The 19,899-nt window shown below is 42.9% G+C and overlaps 1 protein-coding gene and 1 long non-coding RNA gene across 2 annotated transcripts in view; one reads left to right on the forward strand and one right to left on the reverse strand.

The window, feature by feature from the left end:
- PHF5A (PHD finger protein 5A) overlaps positions 1 to 17,661 on the forward strand; it is a 59,751-nt gene extending 42,090 nt beyond the window's left edge. The window contains exons 3-4 of the mRNA XM_075182819.1: positions 16,649 to 16,815; positions 17,446 to 17,661. Coding sequence (XP_075038920.1) covers positions 16,649 to 16,815; positions 17,446 to 17,535 — 257 coding nt within the window. The 3' untranslated portion in view covers positions 17,536 to 17,661. The remainder of the gene's footprint in view (positions 1 to 16,648; positions 16,816 to 17,445) is intronic.
- The window catches only part of LOC142099401 (uncharacterized), a 174,978-nt gene that overhangs the window by 77,966 nt on the left and 77,113 nt on the right, over positions 1 to 19,899 (reverse strand). The window lies entirely within an intron of this gene.

The following is a 19,899-nucleotide window of genomic DNA, read 5'->3' on the forward strand; positions in this document are numbered from 1 at the left end:
AAAAGCATCCCCATAACATTGCCATGTTTCAGAGTGGTAAAGGTATTACCAGCCTTGTGTGCCGTGTTGGATATGTGCCATACACATCGCCTAGCATTCAGGTCAAAAGTTAAACTTTAGTCTCATCAGGCTGCAAAACTTATTGACACATTTCTGCAGTATATTGTTCACATTTTTCAAGCTTTTTGCAGTCAAGGGTATGGATTATTTACACTATAGTACAGTGGTTCCCAAACTTTTGCAGTTCGCAGCACCCTTAGTCTCCATGATTTTTTCAAGTCTCCATGATTTTTTCAAGTCACCCCTCCAAAATAATTACCGAGCAGTCCCATTTTATAAGTAGCTGGGTGAAAAAACGTAACAAGTATTTAGGCAAGGACAGAAATACTTATTTAGTTGTATGCAAAAATACACATAAATCCAAGGGAAAATAAGATTTTTATATATTTTTTTTTCAATTATATTTCTGTTAAAGAATAATTTACAGCTAACTCACACTGTGCCCCCTCTGCATCATCGCCACACTCTCTGTGCCCCCTCTGCATCATCGCCACACTCTCTGTGCCCCCTCTGCATCATCGCCACACTCTCTGTGCCCCCTCTGCATCATCGCCACACTCTCTGTGCCCCCTCTGCATCATCGCCACACTCTCTGTGCCCCCTCTGCATCATCGCCACACTCTCTGGGCACCCTCTGCATCCCGCCATGGCCTGGAAGAGAAAAAAAAAACAACTTGCCAATCCGGCGGCACCCGGGACCCAGCATCCTCCTCTCTCTTGCCTCTTGTCACTGAATGTCGGACATGATGACGTCACGCCCGACATTCAGTGAGGAGGGAAGAGGATGCTGATTCCAGGGTGCCGTCGGATTAGCAAGTTGTTGTTTTTTTTTTGTTTTTTTTTTTTCTCTTCCTGTCCACGGCTCCCCTGTGCTGCGGCGCACAGTTTGGGAACCTCGGCTATAGTATATTCCTTGCAACCCTTTGGTAAAGACCCTTCTTGTGTACTGCCTTGGAGATTTATGTAACTTTGCTATATAAATACACTCTCATTTCTATTTATTACTATGGTGCTCTGAGTACCCTGCAGATTTTTTTTGTGGTAGTAATGTATACTTTTTTTAAACACACCAACAAAAATGGGATCCCTAATGTCAATTGAACCTATCGTTTTTAATTCTATTAAAAAAAGTGCGTTTTTGCCGTAACGCAAAACATGAGGCAAATAAAGTAATTTTATTTGGATTTGGGAGGAAGTTACCTTAGGGGGTCCAAATTTTGTGGTGATTCCTTAATAAACACCCTGGATACTTCAAATAAACTGGAAAAGGAATCCGCGATTAGTAAATTATTAAATTGAAATTCAATATTTTATCAACTAATTGTCGCTGTCGAGATATTTGGCAGAAATGGTTGTTTTGACATCCTCTCGACTAAAAAAATTTCAAAAAAATCCTGAGATGGGTGGTGGACATTTCATGTTTTTTTGGGTGATCTGATGTGGAATGACCCAGTACTATTTCATGTGGCTTATCTACAACAGTGATTTTCATCCTTTTCCTAAAAAAAAAAAAAAAAAAGCAGATTTGTGAAATACTGAGGATATTGTCTCATAGGTAGTTTCTCCCATTTCTGTCTTAGACTGTAACATTTTTTTCTTTTTGGCAGTTCCCAGAGGGATATTAAGTCTTTTGAAATCTAATCTTTCCCCTGATTGGTGCTTTTCAATACCCCTCCTTTTTTGAATTTGCTTTGAATGTTCTTTGATAGTCATGTTTGAAGTCTTTCAGTGTTCTCCCAAACACCTGTTTTTACTTGCTACCTGGCTCTTGGAGCCCAACTGAGTCCTATTATAATATAATAAACCATTGATCCTCCTATTAGAACATGCAAAATGTGAGCAGTACAGGAAGCAGTGTGTGTTTCGCTCACTCTGCTTCTATTAGCTGGTGATATATCACCTAATCCAGGTCCCCCACACTCCTCACACACACATACATCAGAACACTACCGTTCTATAGCAAACCTCAAACACATCACCTGTCTCCCCTCTCTTCCCAAGTCTTTTTAAATGTGCCCTTTGGAATGCACGCTCTGTTTGTAACAAACTTACCTTCGTTCATGATCTCTTCCTCTCAAAAAACCTCAACCTTCTGGCAATAACAGAAACATGGCTCATGCAATCAGACACTGCCTCACCTGCAGCACTTTCACATGGTGGCCTCCATCTCACCCACACCTCCAGACCTGAAGGCAGACTAGGAGGTGGGGTTGGACTACTTCTCTCCCCACAGTGCACATACACAGTTCTACCAAATGTCCCATCACTCACGTTCACATCTTTTGAAGTACATGCTATTCGCATTTTTAATACATTCTCCCTACGTGTTGCGGTGATCTATCGTCCCCCTGGAGCACACCAACAATTTATTGAGGATTTCTCTGCGTGGCTCCCTCACTTCTTATCTTCAGACATCCCCACCATCATCATGGGTGACTTCAACATCCCCATTGATAACCCACCTTCCAAAGCTGCTTCCAAACTACTCTCTCTAACATCCTCACTTGACCTCTCCCAGTGGATTGAATCATCTACTCATAAGGATGGCCACTGCCTTGATCTTGTTTTCTCTAGGCTATGCTCAGTTTCTAATTTTATTAATACACCCTTCCCCCTCTCGGATCATCACCTTATCAGCTACACTCTCACCCCCACTGCTCTAACCTCTCTACTGTCTAACTCAACCAAGCCTCCTCATACTCGTAGAAATCTTAATTCTATTAATCTTCAACAATTTTCCACCTCTCTCCAACACCTTCTCTCCCCTATCTCTACATTCTCATCCCCTGAGATGGCAGTACCTCATTTTCACCTAACCTTAGCAACGGCCCTTGATCAAGTGGCTCCAGCGACACTTCATACTACACGTCGACTTCGATGTCAACCGTGGCACACCAAAGCAACACGAAATCTTCAAAAACTGTCCCGTAAAGCAGAACGTCACTGGCGTAAATCTCGAAGCTCTAATGACTTCTTCACATATACTTCTGTCTACCACTCCTATCGAAATGCTCTGGACACTGCAAAACAAACATACTTTCAATCTCTTATCTATGCTCAGGCTTCTAACCCCAAACGCCTTTTCAATACATTTAATCATCTTCTCAATCCTCCCACCCCGAACCCTCCACCTACTATCAGTGCTCAGGATCTTGCTTCCTACTTCAAGGACAAGATTGACAAGATCAGACTAGAAATGGTATCCTCTTCCTCAACAAGCCATCAGCTCATTTCCTTCCCACTACCCTCTGACACCCTCTCTTCATTTGACCCCACAAATGAAGAGGAAATTTCTACGCTCTTCTTATCCTCCTACTCTACCTCCTGTCCTCTTGATCCTATTCCCTCGCAAATTGGTAGATCCCTGTCTTCTGTGCTCATTTCACCTCTAACTCAAATCTGTAATCTCTCACTCTCTACTGGCATCTTTCCATCACTATACAAGCATGCAGTGATTACTCCTATTCTAAAAAAACAAAACTCCGACCCAAACTCTCTCTCAAATTACCGTCCCATCTCTCAGCTCCCTTGCCCCTCCAAGCTTCTAGAGAGACTTGCCTACACTCGCCTCACACGCTTTCTTTCCGCAAACAACCTGTTGGATCCTCTTCAGTCTGGCTTTCGTTCTCAACACTCCACAGAGACTGCGCTGACCAAGGTTGTTAATGATCTGATCACTGCTAAGACTGAACGCCATTACTCTCTCCTAATTCTCCTTGATCTCTCGGCTGCATTTGACACCGTTGACCACTCTCTTCTCATACAAGACACAGTTCTATCCTGGTTCTCATCTTACCTCTCTAATCGCTCTTTCACTGTTAATTTCTCTGGAGCCACCTCTGCTCCCCTTCCCCTATCAGTTGGAGTACCACAAGGCTCGGTGCTAGGTCCTCTGCTGTTCTCTATCTATACCGCTTCTCTTGGAAATCTAATAAGTTCCTTTGGCTTTCAGTATCATCTCTATGCGGATGATACCCAAATCTATCTATCCTCTCCTGATATCTCGACATCTGTGTTGTCCCGTGTAACTGACTGTCTTTCTGCCATTTCATCTTGGATGTCCTCTCGTCAACTCAAACTTAATCTTTCTAAAACAGAATTAATAATATTCCCACCCGCCAACAAGAGCATACCTGACATTTCTATCTCTGTTGATAACATGACCATAAATCCCACCCCACAAGCTCGCTGCCTAGGTGTAATCCTTGATTCACGCCTATCCTTTGTTCCCCACATTGACTCTATATCTAAATCATGTTACATACATCTAAAGAACATTTCCAGAATCTGCACATATCTCACACAAGACACTGCTAAAACCTTAATTCATGCACTAATCATCTCCCGCATTGACTATTGCAATTCCCTCCTTACTGGTCTTCCCAAAAACAGACTCAAACCCCTAAAATCTATTTTGCATGCTTCGGCAAGACTGATTTTCCTTGCAAATAGCTATTCCTCTGTTGAATCACTCTGTATGTCTCTACACTGGCTGCCTGTCTTCTACCGAATCCAATATAAAATACTTTTACTAACCTACAAGGCCATCAACAAAGCTGCACCAACATACATCTCCTCTCTTGTCTCAAAATATCTCCCAACTCGGCAACTCCGTTCTGCAAAAGATCTGCGTCTCTCATCCACCCTCATTACATCCTCCCATTCCCGGTTACAGGACTTTTTTCGGGCTGCACCCACTCTATGGAACTCTCTCCCTCGCACAATAAGACTCTCCTCTGTTCTACAAACTTTCAAGCGTTCTCTGAAAACCTACCTATTCAGACAAGCTTATAATATTCCTCAACCACCATCTTAACCCCACTACCTTTAGCCTGTTACACAATTTCACACAAGACAACTACCCCCGGACCAACATTGTTGTGTGACAGGATCATTTAGCTTATGAGTCACCCTACCTTTGCAGTCTGGCTGGGCCAAGATGCAAAATGTATACTTAACCTCATGTGTCAATCTCCCATTGTCCCATAGATTGTAAGCTTGCGAGCAGGGCCTTCTCACCTCTTTGTCTGTTTTACCCAGTTTGTTTATTACGTTTGTCCCCAATTGTAAAGCGCTACGGAATATGTTGGCGCTATATAAATAAATGATGATGATGATGTGTTAGACCACTGATCACCAGTCTGACCAGTCCTGGCAGATGTGGGTAATCGCTAACATTTTTTATTATTATTGCAAAGTATTACAACTGCCCCTACCTGCCTACTTCTTAATCCCACCCGGCTTGCAAAATTTTCTGGAGAGAACACTGGTCTTGTTTGGGAATGTACTAACCAACTGTGGGACCTTTTAACAGACTGTGTATTTCAGAATCAATTTAAACACTTTAACTGTACACAGGTAAGCTCCAATCAATTATGTAGCCTCTGGCAACCACTGTTTACAACTGAGTTTTTTGTTTTAGGTATATAAGTAGTGGATATTTATGAAATTGTTTGGGTGGGGGGGGTTTATTTGTCATTAAGTTACCATGAGCAAATCATCATTACAAACTCATAGAAGGTGGCAATCATGACACTGTGGCAAGGAGAAGACCTGCTGAGAAGGAAAGTGAAACAAATTGTGAAATGTGACTTCAGCAAAGATAACCCTACGGATCCCTTAGTGCTGCTAGGGGCTGGTTACCATGGAAAAACATGTTGGTATTTTCTAATGGCAGATCTGACTCGATAATGTATGATAGGCCTAGTGAAAAGTGCGCAGTTCTGAGTACTGGTGAAAATAATAAACTGATTTGATCCGATAGTACTATACAGAATAACATTCAGGATCACATGTATCATGCATTGGTGATAAGTAATAGGAAATACAAATCTCTGATAGCCAGTATATGTTATGGTCAACTTCAAAGCCCAAGGGTCTAGTATACAGGGAATTAGGAATTGTGGTAAGGATCAAGAGCAAATATCTGACACAAGGAAGTCAAAAACCGTAGTCCATATAAAAGCCAAAGGTCTGGTCCACCAAGAGTTGATTAAATACTGTTTGGCACAGCAGGAGTTAATTCCTAAGTTTTGGAGCATCTAAACACGAAGCAATAAAAGAGTTTGAGGTCAAGGGATAGCTGAGAATGTGGTACTGTATAGCTTGGAGAGCATAAGAGCAAGGCGTGGGTGTAACATAACCCACAATCCGAAAACCCCATGTCCAGGCTTGGGTTCAGTTGTTGCGTCATCACTTCAGCCGTTATATTAACCTAGCAGCCTGGACATGGGGTTTAATTTATTTACAGATGTAAGATGTGCGTCTGTGTACTCAGTGCTGTGGGTGGCTGGAATCTGCCATCCCTATTCCTTCTGCAGGCCAGTACACCAACAACATGTAAGTTATATCTGGATGACAACCACTTGTAATGACTAGCTTTGGTATTATAGACAACCTGCTGCTGTAGCCAGGCGGCAGAGACTAATGCACGAGCAGGCGCAGGCTGGGAGGTATCAGCCTGGGGGGCACACAGGCGGCCGCATCACATGACACGCAATGCGGCCGCGTTGTTATGCACGTTTTGTCGCTATCCAATAACGATTGTCGAATCTTGATTTGTGTTTCCAACGCACAAATATTTATTCTCAAAAAGTAGAATAATTCAAGCGAAATAATGAGTACAGCCGTTAATTATCGCAGGCGCTCTGGATCCAATGAACAGTCATTCAGGTCTGAAGTCTGTGGTCAAGATGACTGAACACTAAATGAAAGCTACTGCTTATATGCAAACAGAAATACAATAAAACAATGCAGATGGTGTGGCTTGCTTCTATTGGTCCAGGCTTCAGGAAGGTCCAGGGGGTTGCAGATCATAGGGCTAGTTCAAACTAAAGAATCCAAAGGTGGGGTCATCTCTCCAGGGGATGTGCTCCTTTCTTCCCGCCAAGATTCCAGTTACAACTAGTCCATTAGCATTTTATAGTCAGCATCATATTAAAGGTTTATTCCCTATCATCAATAACTAGAGTATGCAATGTGCGATCTCTTCGCCAAATGAACCGGACAGCTGCTGATGTAAAGGGGATTAATATGATACCAGACATGACACCTTTCCTTTCACTAATATGCATATAACTTATAATATTACACATAAACACTATATATGTGTTGCAACTACGATTAATGTGTACTATTTACAAATATGTGTGTTTGTGCGAATGTATACAAAAGTGTAAAAACTGTTATTGCCACGTGTTGCGGCTGGATATGCCCTTCCACGCCGTAGCGTGCTCTACGCATAATTTCAGACAAAGACAACCAAGTTTGCTCAATATTAATTGAAATGACTTTGTCCAATTTGCTGACTTCGACAGCTCCACCGTTTCTTAGTGTTATAAACTATCACATAATCACCGTCTCAATTTCAGGATTATACACTTCTTTACAGACCATGATCTCTGTATCTCTCACCACCCTTTCAGTCTCGTTCTCAGTGTTTCTCCCAGAAGACTGTTTTCCACACTTCAACACAGTAGGAACACATTTGACACCTAAACCAATTGCTAAGATGACACCCAGTATAAGGAGAAGGAGCTTACCTACACTAGCAACTATTTCCTGTACCCACTCCCCCAGACCAGAGAACCATTTCACAGGGTTCAACCACGAGAACCAACCTGCCACCTTTTCCCCGACCTCATATAACGAAGAATTATGGTTCCTTCGAAATTCCCATTTCAGTTGCAGAATTTCATCCATCTTCCGGTCTATAACCTCTTTGGAGTCATCCGTATTATTGGTGATTTATGTGCAACATTTGACACCAAACTGGGTGGCCAGTGTAACACAGTATCCACCAGTAATAGAGGTGAGATAATTCAGTACCAACCTATGTTGCACCAACTCCTTCATGTACGCTTGTAGCTCCCTTCCAGTATACCTGAAAGTGTCATCATACATCTTGGTGATATTGTCTATCAATTTAGCTAGGTCTTGAATATATTTAAAGTTCCCCGAGCGGTCCTGGTGAGGTCTAGAGCAACCATAACTTGAAAACCAGTGGTTTCACTAATCAATTTTGTAGCTATGGGCTCCTCACCAGGAATCATATTTCTCTTGCCACAGTGTTCATACTGTGTGTGTATGTATGGTGGTGATGTAGTCTTGTGAATACCGACCATTTCTTCATGAGTAATAGTCATGATTTCAGGAACCAGTTTTCCTAAGAAACACAAGCCCTTGGAACTTGGAGTCACCCAGGAATAAGCTTTTCTCCCACAAACAAAGTACACATCAGGGAGAACATAAGGAACAGTATGCCCATTAATTATATCACATAAGGTTTTGACGAAACTACCCATGCCTAAAGTCTCCATTTGTTCGTGACACGTGTCAGCATGGATGACATTCTAACAATTACCTATAGAGACCTTTCCAATGGATACTTTCTTATGTTTAGTTACACGCCCTAATTTGTGGTGCCCCTCAACAGTCCTGCCTATTGGTGACCTTGCAAGTCTGCCTCCAAAATGAGTGTGGCAAGCCATTGTCTGATCTGATAGGTTAGCTTCCCAATTATACAGACGCTTTGCATGAGAGATATTTAGGCACAGTAAAGATCTGTCTAAGGAATATTGTCGAAGCTTCAGACTAGGGGACCTAGTGTTATTGTACCTCCCTTCTATGGGCCTCCCTCCCCTCAATTCTAGTACCTCGGAGAGATTTAGTGGGAATGGCACTAGTTCTATGTTATGCGATCCCTGAGGCACGTGTGCGCACACCCAGCACTCAGTCTGGTTTAGAACCTTACCCACTACGGAGTGATAATGCTCCAGAGGATGTCCACCCACGTCCAGATTACTAGTGGACTGGCATCGCTGGATGCACTTCTCTTCAACTAGGGAGTCACAGAACTTGCAGATGCAATACTCATCAGACAATAGCCCCTCACACTGTCTCCGAGTTCCCGAGCTAGCAGACCTTTTCATAACCCCTGGACCAAGCTTGATAATGGGCTGCTCTGAGTACTCTAGTAACACTTCCTGGATCTCCATCTCATCGGTATCACTACCAGAACCTGCCTCTGTCCTCCTTCACAAAAATAGAATGTCCTATAAAAAGTAAAAACAAGGAAAATCCTGGAACAAGAAGAAAAAAAAAAACAAAAACCCGCCACTCCATCGCTGGAAAGATAATTCTGAGGCAACGTCTCTGGTTAAGGTGTCTTGACTGCAGGCTTTAGGTCTCCCGGAACAGGTTTATGAGTGACAGATCGGTGTCGTCGGTCTCTGTTTTATCTCGCGCTTTCTCTGGGTTACTGACTTTCCTGCAGTGGGTGGAATGGACCCAAGTGTCTCTCTCTGCAAACTTCAGTGATGTGGTACTGGTCAGCAGCACTTGGTACGGGCCTTCCCAACGGTCTGTTAAACAACCTGAGCGTAAGAAATTGCGGATCATAACATAGTCCCCAGGTTCAACATCATGACAGTTCGTTTCTGGCATACCAGGTGACAGCATTTTAGTTTTTGTTGTTGTTGCTTTAGCTGTCTGCTCATTTTTATAAGATATTGTACAGTCACTTCATGATTACACTTTAAGTCGTCTTGCGGACTCACGATCAAATGAGGTTGTCGGCCGAACAGTATCTCAAAGGGCGACAGATTAAGAGGAAGTCTAGGAGTGGTTCGGATGCTATGGAGGACTAGTGGCAAAGTTTCAGCCCACGCCAACATAGCCATTATCTTACCAAGCTTGTTTTTAATGGTACTATTTACTCTTTTCACCTTACCACTGGCTTGTGGTCGGTAAGGGGTGTGAAGTCTGCTACTGATTCCCATGAGCTTACACATATTTTGGAATATATCACCAGTAAAGTTGGTACCCCTATCAATTTCAATGATTCTAGGGATACCGAACCTACACACAAACTCTTGTACAATTTTCTTTGCAGTGAACACAGCAGTATTGGTGGCTGCCGGATATGCTTCTACCCAACCGGAAAACACATCAATACACACTAACACATACTTTAGATTCCTGCAAGGTGGTAATTGGAAATGGTCAATTTGTATTACCTGAAAAGGTCCATCTGTAGGAGGGATGTGTGATTACTCAGTTGGAATAGTTTTCCCGACATTTTTCCTCAAACCAGTAAGACATGACATTGCCTTCTTACCAGCCTGAGAGGAAAATCCAGGAGCACACCAGTATGCTCTCACTAGTTTGCACATACCTTCTTAACCCAGGTGAGTCAGACCGTGTGCTGCTTCAGCCAGGCTTGGATAGTATGTTCTGGGAGCTACATGCTTACCTTGTCCATCTCTCCAGAGTCTTGAGGACTCTTGACCACATCCCTTCGCCTTCCAGACTGCCTTTTCCTGCAGGGAACACAAATCTAGCATTTTAATTAATTTCTGCATGTCTAATGTCTGAAAAACCATCATAGTCTTGGTCGATACAGTCATAGGTTGCCCTGCTGCCCATTTAGCAGCTTTATCCGCTCTGTTGTTGCCCAATGACACCGGTTCTTCTTTAGAAGTGTGGGCCTTACATTTTATGACGGCTACTGTCCTGGGTAACTGTATCGCTGTCAAAAGTCCTTTTATGTGTTGTGAGTGGGCCACTGGCGTGCCTGCTGCTGTCGTAAAGTTTCTAAGACGCCAGAGGGCCCCAAAATTGTGCGCTACCCCGAAGGCGTACCTAGAGTCAGTATATATATTAGCTGATTTACCCGTTGCCAACTCACAAGCTCTCCTTAATGCTACTAGTTCAGCCACCTGGGCTTCTCCCGTCTCTGTCTCTCTATGACAACTCCCGTCTGTATAAAACGTAAAATCTACATTTTCTAAGGGTGTGTCACGTATGTCGGGCCTGGCAGTAAAGGTCTGGTTCAGGTATTCCATACAATCATGCGTATCAGTACTCTTGCCAAACTCATCATCAACCTCACCTCCCACCCTTTGTGTCTCTTGAAAAACATATGGAAGGTATGTAGCTGGATTTAAGGTGCTACATCGTTTGAGGGTGCCATCAGTGCTAGTTCCCATTTTGTGAATCTAGCTGAAGAAACGTCTGGTTTGAGCTGAATTTAACAGAGCTGATGCAGCATGGGGTGTATAGACTGTTGAATCATGTCCTAATACTACGTCCTCGCTCTTACTTACCAGAAGAGCAGTTGCTGCTACACTTGAGACATTTTGGGAGTGATCTTGCCACAGTGTCCAATTGTGCACTGTAGTATGCTACCGGTCTGCTAACATCACCATGTTTCTGTGTGAGGACACCTGCTGCACAACCATCAGCTTCCGTACAGTATAGCTGAAAAGGCTTTTCATAATCGGGTATTCCCAATGCAGGTGCTCTAGTCAGACTGTCTTTGAGATTAAAGAACGCTTGCTCTGACTCCTCTGTGTGTACGACACATTCTGGTTTTGAGGAAGAGACTAGCTCCTGCAATGGTAATGCCAGAATAGAAAAACCTGGGATCCAGGATCTACAGTATCCACACATCCCCAAGAAGGTGCGAATTTGCTTCTGGCTCTGCAGCAGACTCATGTGTTGTATGGCCTCCATTCTGTCGGTCGTCAAGTGTCTTAGCCCCTGGGTGAGACAGTGTCCTAAGTATTTGACCTTAGTCTGACATGGCTGTAACTTGTCCTTTGCCGCTTTCTGCCCTGTTTGCGAGAGATGGAGCAATAACAATTTAGTATGTAAACATGACATAAAAGAATCGGAGCACAACAACAAATCGTCCACATATTGAATTAGAACAGATCCATTGCTTGGCTGGAAAGTTTGTAAACAGTCATGTAAGGCTTGAGAGAAAATACTGGGGCTGTCAATGAACCCCTGGGGCAGTCTGGTCCATGTATATTGCACCCCCCGGTAGGAGAATGCAAAAAGGTATTGGCAGTCAGGGTGAAGAGGGACTGAGAAGAAAGCAGAACATAGATCAATGACAGTAAAATGACTAGCAGACGGTGGAATCTGCATGAGGATGATGGCTGGATTGGGCGCTACGGGGAATTGGCTCTCAACAACTTTATTAATTCCCCTTAAGTCCTGGAATAATCTATAGCCCCCCCCCCCCCCCCCCCCGCCCCACTCTTCACAGGGAAAATGGGACTGAACTTTTTGCTGTGCTGGATGTACGAATTAAAATCCCTTGTTGCAACAGCCTCTCAATAACAGGATATACCCCTAGTTCCACCTCCGGTTTTAATGGATACTGTGGGATTTTTGGAGCTATTCTGCCACTTTTTAGATTTATCATCACAGGAGCTACATTTGCCCTCAATCCAGTGTCCTTTCTATCTCTGGTCCATAGGGAACCCGATATTTCCAGCAACATTCCCTTTACTTGAGATGGACTTTGTTCTATAACGGTAGAGTGCAACATTAACCTTTGAGGGGTGTCCAAAATATCCTGTACCTCATGCACGACCTTCTCTGGTATATCTAGGAACACACCATCTGGGGTACAGTATATGACACATCCCATTTTACATAACAAGTCTCTTCCCAGGAAGTTAGTAGGGGCTGCTGCAGCCAAGAGAAACGAATGCTTGGTATGCAGGGGCCCGATAGTAACTTCTGTGGGTTTAGTTAAAGGATAATGTAACACTCTTCTCGTTACCCCCATAGCTGGAATAGTTTTACTGGTCACCTGTAGATTGAAAGGCGAGGTTATCACAGATCTGGTCGCCCCTATATCTACAAGAAAAGTTTGTTTCCTACCAGCTATGTCAACTATCATTGTTGGTTCTTCTCTCTGACTCTCAGTTAACCTCACTGGCTGTAGACTACAGGTATGACCTGACCCCTAGCGCTGACTATCGCTTTCCCGCACAGCATTTGCTGCTATAGCGTGCGCGGGCAGTTATGAGTCGTCTTGTCTATGTGAATTCCTCTTTGGAGGATATTTATGTGACCCACCCCTATGTGTATCGAGTCTTTCCTTTTTACAATCTCTCATGAAATGTCCTTCTTCGTTACAGTTGAAACACCTGATTATTTTATGTTTCTTCTTATGTGGGTTGTATGCTGGTGGTCTTGTATGCATTCCCTCTAGAGCCTGTATACTTACCGTCATCAACCTATCACTTTTCTCTTCCTTTTTCCTAAAAAGTTTTTTTTCATGTTCCACAGCAGACCCCCTAAGAGAATCTACTGTGATGCCTCTCCAATTAGGTAATGTGGTTTGTACCCTCGTCTTTCCCTAAGGCCATCTATTAATACCCCTACAGCTACCTCTCTGATGTTTGATATTCCAGTGAACCGTGCTATTGCTGTTAGAGCTCTAGCGAAGTAATCTGATGCTGTTTCACTATCTTTCTGTTTAATGGTGAAAATTTTACTCCAATTTACTACTACTGGAAAATAGATGGCTAAATGTGTGACAATTTGTTCTATATTTTCTTGATTAACCTATTCTGTCAAGGTGTCGTCTTCCTCCAACGAACAATCTTTAATAAATTTTTGTATGTTAGTATTGGGAAGAAGACATGCCCTCAACACTACACGCCAATCCTTATTGGTTGGTTCGTGTGCATTTCCTAAGTCTTTAACAAACTTCTGACACTTAGCCAACTCTTTTCTAGGATCTGGGAATTCAGTCATAATGGAATGTAATTCAGATCTAGTCCAAGGACAATGCATTGTAACATTTCTTAAAGGAACTACACCATCCTTATCCGCCTTCCCATTGGGAACTGATATTGTGCGGACTGGATACGTACCCACCGGTTTACTTTCTTCAGGATTATCTACAGGAGTAACTACTTCAGTACTTTGGATGTTATCCCTCCTAGTGGTAACACTACTCTCACTTATCTCAGCCACTGCCCCCTTTCCATACTTACGCTGAACCTCTAGCATATTAACAGCATGGACAATGGCTGAAATTACAGTGGGTTCATTTTCTTCATCCGAAACACTTGTTTTAAACTAATTAAAACAGTATATAACTTAGCAAATTCCTTTTTTTCATTTTTAATAACGGCTGTACTTACTCCTCCCGCCACATAGGGTGGCGCGCTTGCGCTAAGTTCTCCACGCTTCTCAACGGCTACTTCCTTTGTGTGCGCACTTTTTGCCACGCCTACTTCCGCTGTGCATTCGCTGCTCTGCCACGTGTTGCCTTCCATTTGCCACAATTTTAAACAATCATTATTTTTATTCCTCACTTTCGTTGACTTAATCAACCACACTTTATCTTTTACATTATTCACTACCTCTAAATTAAAACTTCCTATTGTTGGGAAAGGCCTAACACAATCCTTGGTCATCTTAACCCACGTGTCGCAATTAACCGTTGCGTATTCACCATATTTCTTACACATAAGAAACCTCACTGAACCAATAGGCCCTTCGTTAGGCAGTACACTGGCCATCTCTAGCGTATGCTTAGCACCCATGTTGAACAGTACTAATATCTATGTGGACCACAAATATACAGCAATACTTTGTCTCTTCCACAAACACTTTCAACCCTGTTGCTACAATCAATCTACCGCTAGAGATCTCTAATGGCCGTTGATGTATTTCCGCTAGCCGTGTCCACTCGCTTCTTCTCGCACCTGGCGAGGACCCCTTACACAGAAATATCACTGTGGGCCCCAGGACTATCCGCTCCTCAATACCCCGGCTCGATACAATCAACCTGCCTTTCCAGTATAATTCCTCCAAGCTACTCTCCCAATTCACACTCGCGGTTGTCCTTACCGTGCGGTCAGATCGCACCGCCTACTAATACTAAATATCAGTAAACCATGCGATCTATTGGGCGCGCTTGGCGAAAACCTCCTAGTTAACGCCTTCGATATATCTGCCTAATATACCGTTCACCAGTTGGGCACCTGCCTCGTCAGACAGCAACTGACACTCTATTCAACAATAGATTAAAACTTTAGTGTATTGAAATCACAAAATCACACAACATACACCTTTTTTGCGCCGAAAATCAACAAAATTCCCAAAAATAGTAACGTTTCAGAGGCTTTCACAAATGATTATACTATGCATGTATAATAGCTATCAAAACGATTGTTTGAACACGTGGAAAATCTACCGGAAGTTCACATACGCTAGGCAAGAAGAACACATACGCTAAGTAATACAATATATTAAAACGCAATATGACAATAAAAAGAAACCGTTTTCTCTTTTGTCCCTAGATTCAAGTTAGCGCACCTTCAGATTATGCAAAACGGACATTCGGTTTCACAACACAGAGTAAAAATCAGGTTTTGAACACATTGCGTTCTTACCCGTATATGACGCGTCTTCACCCTTTGTTGCGGAACCGAAATCCGTTGGTCTTGCGTATCGTCCGGCAACGTAACCTCCGCCGCGAGCCCCCAAATTGTTATGCACGTTTTGTCGCTATACAATAACGATTGTCTAATCTTGATTTGTGTTTCCAACGCACAAATATTTATTCTCAAAAAGTAGCAGAATAATTCAAGCGAAATAATAAGTACAGCCATTACTTATCGTAGGCGCTCTGGATCCAGTGAACAGTCATTCAGGTCTGAAGTCTGTGGTCAAGATGACTGAACACTAGATGAAAGCTACTGCTTATATGCAAACAGAAATACAGTAAAACAATGCAGATGGTATGGCTTGCTTCTATTGGTCCATACTTCAGGAAGGTCCAGGAGGTTGCAGATCATAGGCTAGTTCAAACTAAAGAATCCAAAGGTGGGGGTCATCTCTCCAGGGGATGTGCTCCTTTTTTCCCGCCAAGATTCCAGTTACAACTAGTCCATTAGCATTTTATAGTCAGCATCATATTAAAGGTTTATTCCCTATCATCAATAACTAGAGTATGCAATGTGCGATCTCTTCGCCAAATGCACCGGACAGCTGCTGATGTAAAGGGGATTAATATGATACCAGACATGACACCTTTCCTTTAACCTGTACCATATGTATCACTAATATGCATATAACTTATAATATTACACATAAACACTATATTTCGACATAAATAACTATGTGTTGCAACTACGATTAATGTGTACTATTTACAAATGTGTGTTTGTGCGAATGTATAGAAAAGTGTAAAAACTGTTATTGCCACGTGTTGCGGCTGGAATACGCCTTTCCACGCTGTAGCGTGCTCTACGCATAATTTCAGACAGACAACCAAGTTTGCTCGATATTAATTGAAATGACTATCCAATTTGCTGACCGACAGCGTCATAATGACGCGGCCGCATCGCGTGTCGTGATGCGGCCGCCTTGCGCTGACGCGGCGCGATGTGGCCGCCTGTAATATAAAAAAAATGTTTGCATCCACGGCGGGGGACGGGGGGAGGCGGCCGGCCCCAACAGCCGCTAGACTGAGTGGCCCGGGTGCCCGCTGCCCCCCGGTCCAGCCTGCCCCTGTGCAGGAGCAGTAGTTTGCGATACAGATTTAACATATTATGCTTTGGGAGCCTTGTATGTTGGTCAGTGGTGAAACTTATCAAATAAATCTACTTTAATTCCATGATGTCAAAAATACTGATAAATAGGGCACTACTGTTTTTTTTATTTATTTTTTATTTTATTTTGTTAGCCCCCGTATATTTTCCTTCTGTCAGATTCCTGTCTGTAGAATGCATGATCTGCAAAAATAAGATGTGGTCTTGTTCTTTTGTAGGTGATGGGAAGTGTGTAATTTGTGACTCGTATGTGCGCCCCTGTACTCTGGTGCGCATCTGTGACGAGTGCAATTACGGATCTTACCAGGGGCGTTGTGTAATCTGCGGAGGGCCAGGAGTATCTGATGCTTACTACTGCAAGGAGTGCACCATACAAGAAAAAGATGTAAGCAAAGTCATTTATGTGCTTATTTTACAGCATTTACTTATTTTTAAAAACTTGTTGTTTCACAGAGGATAGAAAGAGCAATTCTAAGTATTGAAGTACTTTATGTATTGAAGACTTTTATCATATGTTCTAGCACACAAGCTAACAGAAAAGAAAAATTGTTAGTGAATCATTTAAAATATAAAAAAGGATTGGTTAAATTTACTCCATCAAAGTTGTTTTATTTATATTTAACCATGGTTTTAAGTGGTATAATTTAGACCTCTTTCAGTATTTATTATTATAGGAGGGGCGGCGCGAAGTGATTTTGGGTCTATTTCTTTAATTTAAGGGTAAAATGAAGCCCTTTTGTGCGCCCCTTGAAGTATATCAGGTTGATCATCACTGATGTAGATGTACATTTGCAGAAATTGACAGAAATATCATATACAGTATTTGAAAATACATTTGTTGATTATGTCTGCGATTTATCAAGCTGTGGTTTTGAAAAAAAATGACAGCTAGAATCTGGTTGCTATAGGCAACGTCTCCATTTTTCCAAACCCGCAGCTTGATAAATTTAACCCCATGTGTGTTCCCTGCTTGTGCCTTGGTAAATTTTAACCCCTTACTTTGTGTCTCCTTCAGAGGGATGGTTGCCCCAAAATCGTAAATTTGGGTAGTTCGAAAACCGATCTTTTCTATGAAAGAAAAAAGTATGGATTTAAGAAGAGGTAGTCAAGATTCTGGATCAATGGAGTAGAAAAACTAGTGTTTAATATGCTTTTTGGTAACTGAACTATGGTTAATTAAATCATTAAAGTGTCTGTTTTTACAAGAAGAAGCTTTCTTTTGTAAATTTGACTAGTCTCCTGCTGTGTGTGTGTTTTTTTGGTTTTTATTCATTTATCTTAAATGCCATTTATTTTTGAGAGATTCCACCACGCTTTCCCATATATAGCTAGTAGAATTGAGCAGAAAGAGCATTGCCATTATCATGCAGTTTGTATATAAATGCACACACTGAAATAAACACAATCTTTGCAAAGTCGTTATCTGAATGCCGCATGCTTACAGGATCTAGATTAGGCCTGGCAAATCTGTGGCTCTCCACGTGTCGTGAACTACACGCCCCAGCATGCTTTGTCAGCAGATAGCCAGCCAAAAGTTGACAGGGCATGCTGGTACATGTAATTTCCCAACACCTATAAAGCCACAAGTTGGCCAGGTCTTGCAAGTTGATGGTGGTTACCAAAACAACATTTTTGTACTTGCCATAAAATGTCTTTCTCTTAACACAGTTGGGGGACACTACTCACCATGTGGTATAGAGAGCACTGTGTGGAGTTAGACACTAAAACGACCTGTTTGGCCTGTTCCCTTTCCCTCTATGCCCCCTCTCACCGGAGATATCAGATATTTATCTTGCAAAGCTACGAGAGGTGCAACACAATCAACAGAACAATCGTGAACCGTTATGCTGGGTACACACTACAGGTTTTTCGTCCAATAATTGGACAAATCAGCCGACATTCGACCGTTTGGTCAGATATCGTGTGAGTGTGTACACCTACACAATGATCTAAAGTCGTCCCAAAGTGCCGATCATTCTTTCATTTGGTTGGTCGTACTGTAATATTTTCCAACCAATCACCTTTCAGTCAACTTCTGATCCTGCAGTGTGTATGAGTTGACACGACTGTCGGTCAATAGTGGATCTGAGTGACAGGTCTCATTCACCTTGTCTGCCTGCTGCTGATCTTGTCATGATCCACGGTCTCTGTCAATTGTCTGCAGCTGTCAGCGGCGGTCCCCCAGTAGCTGTCAGAGGAACTCTGGAGACAGAGCAGGTAGGAAAAGGGACTTGCAGCATCTCAAAATATCCTCCAAGGTTTTGCTTCAGAGAAGAGACTGATATTAATGGTACGGGCTGCGTCCCTCCTCTCCCCCTGCACATGTCCTCTTAACCCTCTATGCTGGCTAGAATGGATAAGATTAGTGCAGCATCGTTCCTGTGTTTAAGCTTCACACCGGAGATAAAGCTGTCGCACTGTATTTACAGCCAGCAGCGTCCCACACTATATTGGAGCATTGGAAGTAGGAGATTAGAGCAGCGTCTGTTCCTGGGGTTAAGTTTCAGCTGCCAGAGATAAAGCTGTCACACTATTTACAGCCAGCTTACAGTTCTGCAACATTTGACACAGTGCTGTGTCAAGACAGGCTACCCAATACAATTGCCGGGGCTGGATGTATCTTGATGAATTGACCTGAGCTGCCACTTTTGCCTTTTATGGACTACCTTGCAGCCAATAATTTTGATAGATAAAGAGCAGAGATCTGATGATAATCACCTTTAGTGTGTACACATCAATCGGCATGCTGATCGGAATTTTTTTTAAATTTATCCTGTCGTTGGTATATTGTTTACTTTTTCTGTAATGTGTACCTAGCCTTAGAAACAACAAACACAACGATCACAGTGTCCCCCACCTGTGTTGAGAGACACATTTTACGGTAAGTACAAAAATGTTTTCTGTTGCACATACAATTGGGGGACACTGCTCACCATTGGGACGTTGCAAAGCTGCTCCTGATGGGGAGGGGGGGGGGGGAGGATACGTAGCCAGAACTGCGTGCAAAACTTTTTTTTGGCCAAAATTGGAGGCAAAAACATGAAAACGATAAAATTTAGTGAACGTGTGGACAGACTACCGTGTGGCTGCCCGACACAATTGCTCGACTGAGCCCCTGTGCCCCGCCGCCCAGGAAGTACCAACAGACCTAGTGGAGTGAGCTGTGAGGCCCTCAGGAACCGGAGACCCCTGAGAAACAGGCCTGCCTAATAGTAGTCGTTATCCATCTGGCTATATTTTGCTTTATGGTTGGCCAGCCAAGTTTTCGAGCATCATGCAGACTCAAGAGACTGTCTGTCCTGCGAACTAAAGATGAGCGATCCACATAGATCTGTTAGGCTCTGATCGCATTCAATTCCGTCAGCGAGCCCTGACTGTTGAAGGATCTCTAGACAACGTCGGGATAACTATATCCTGGTTTATATGAAAATTGGATACAATTTTTGGTTAAAAAGAAGGCAGGGTCCTC

This window comes from Mixophyes fleayi, chromosome 8 (genome assembly GCF_038048845.1).
Source record: "Mixophyes fleayi isolate aMixFle1 chromosome 8, aMixFle1.hap1, whole genome shotgun sequence".
Lineage (NCBI taxonomy): Eukaryota > Metazoa > Chordata > Amphibia > Anura > Limnodynastidae > Mixophyes > Mixophyes fleayi.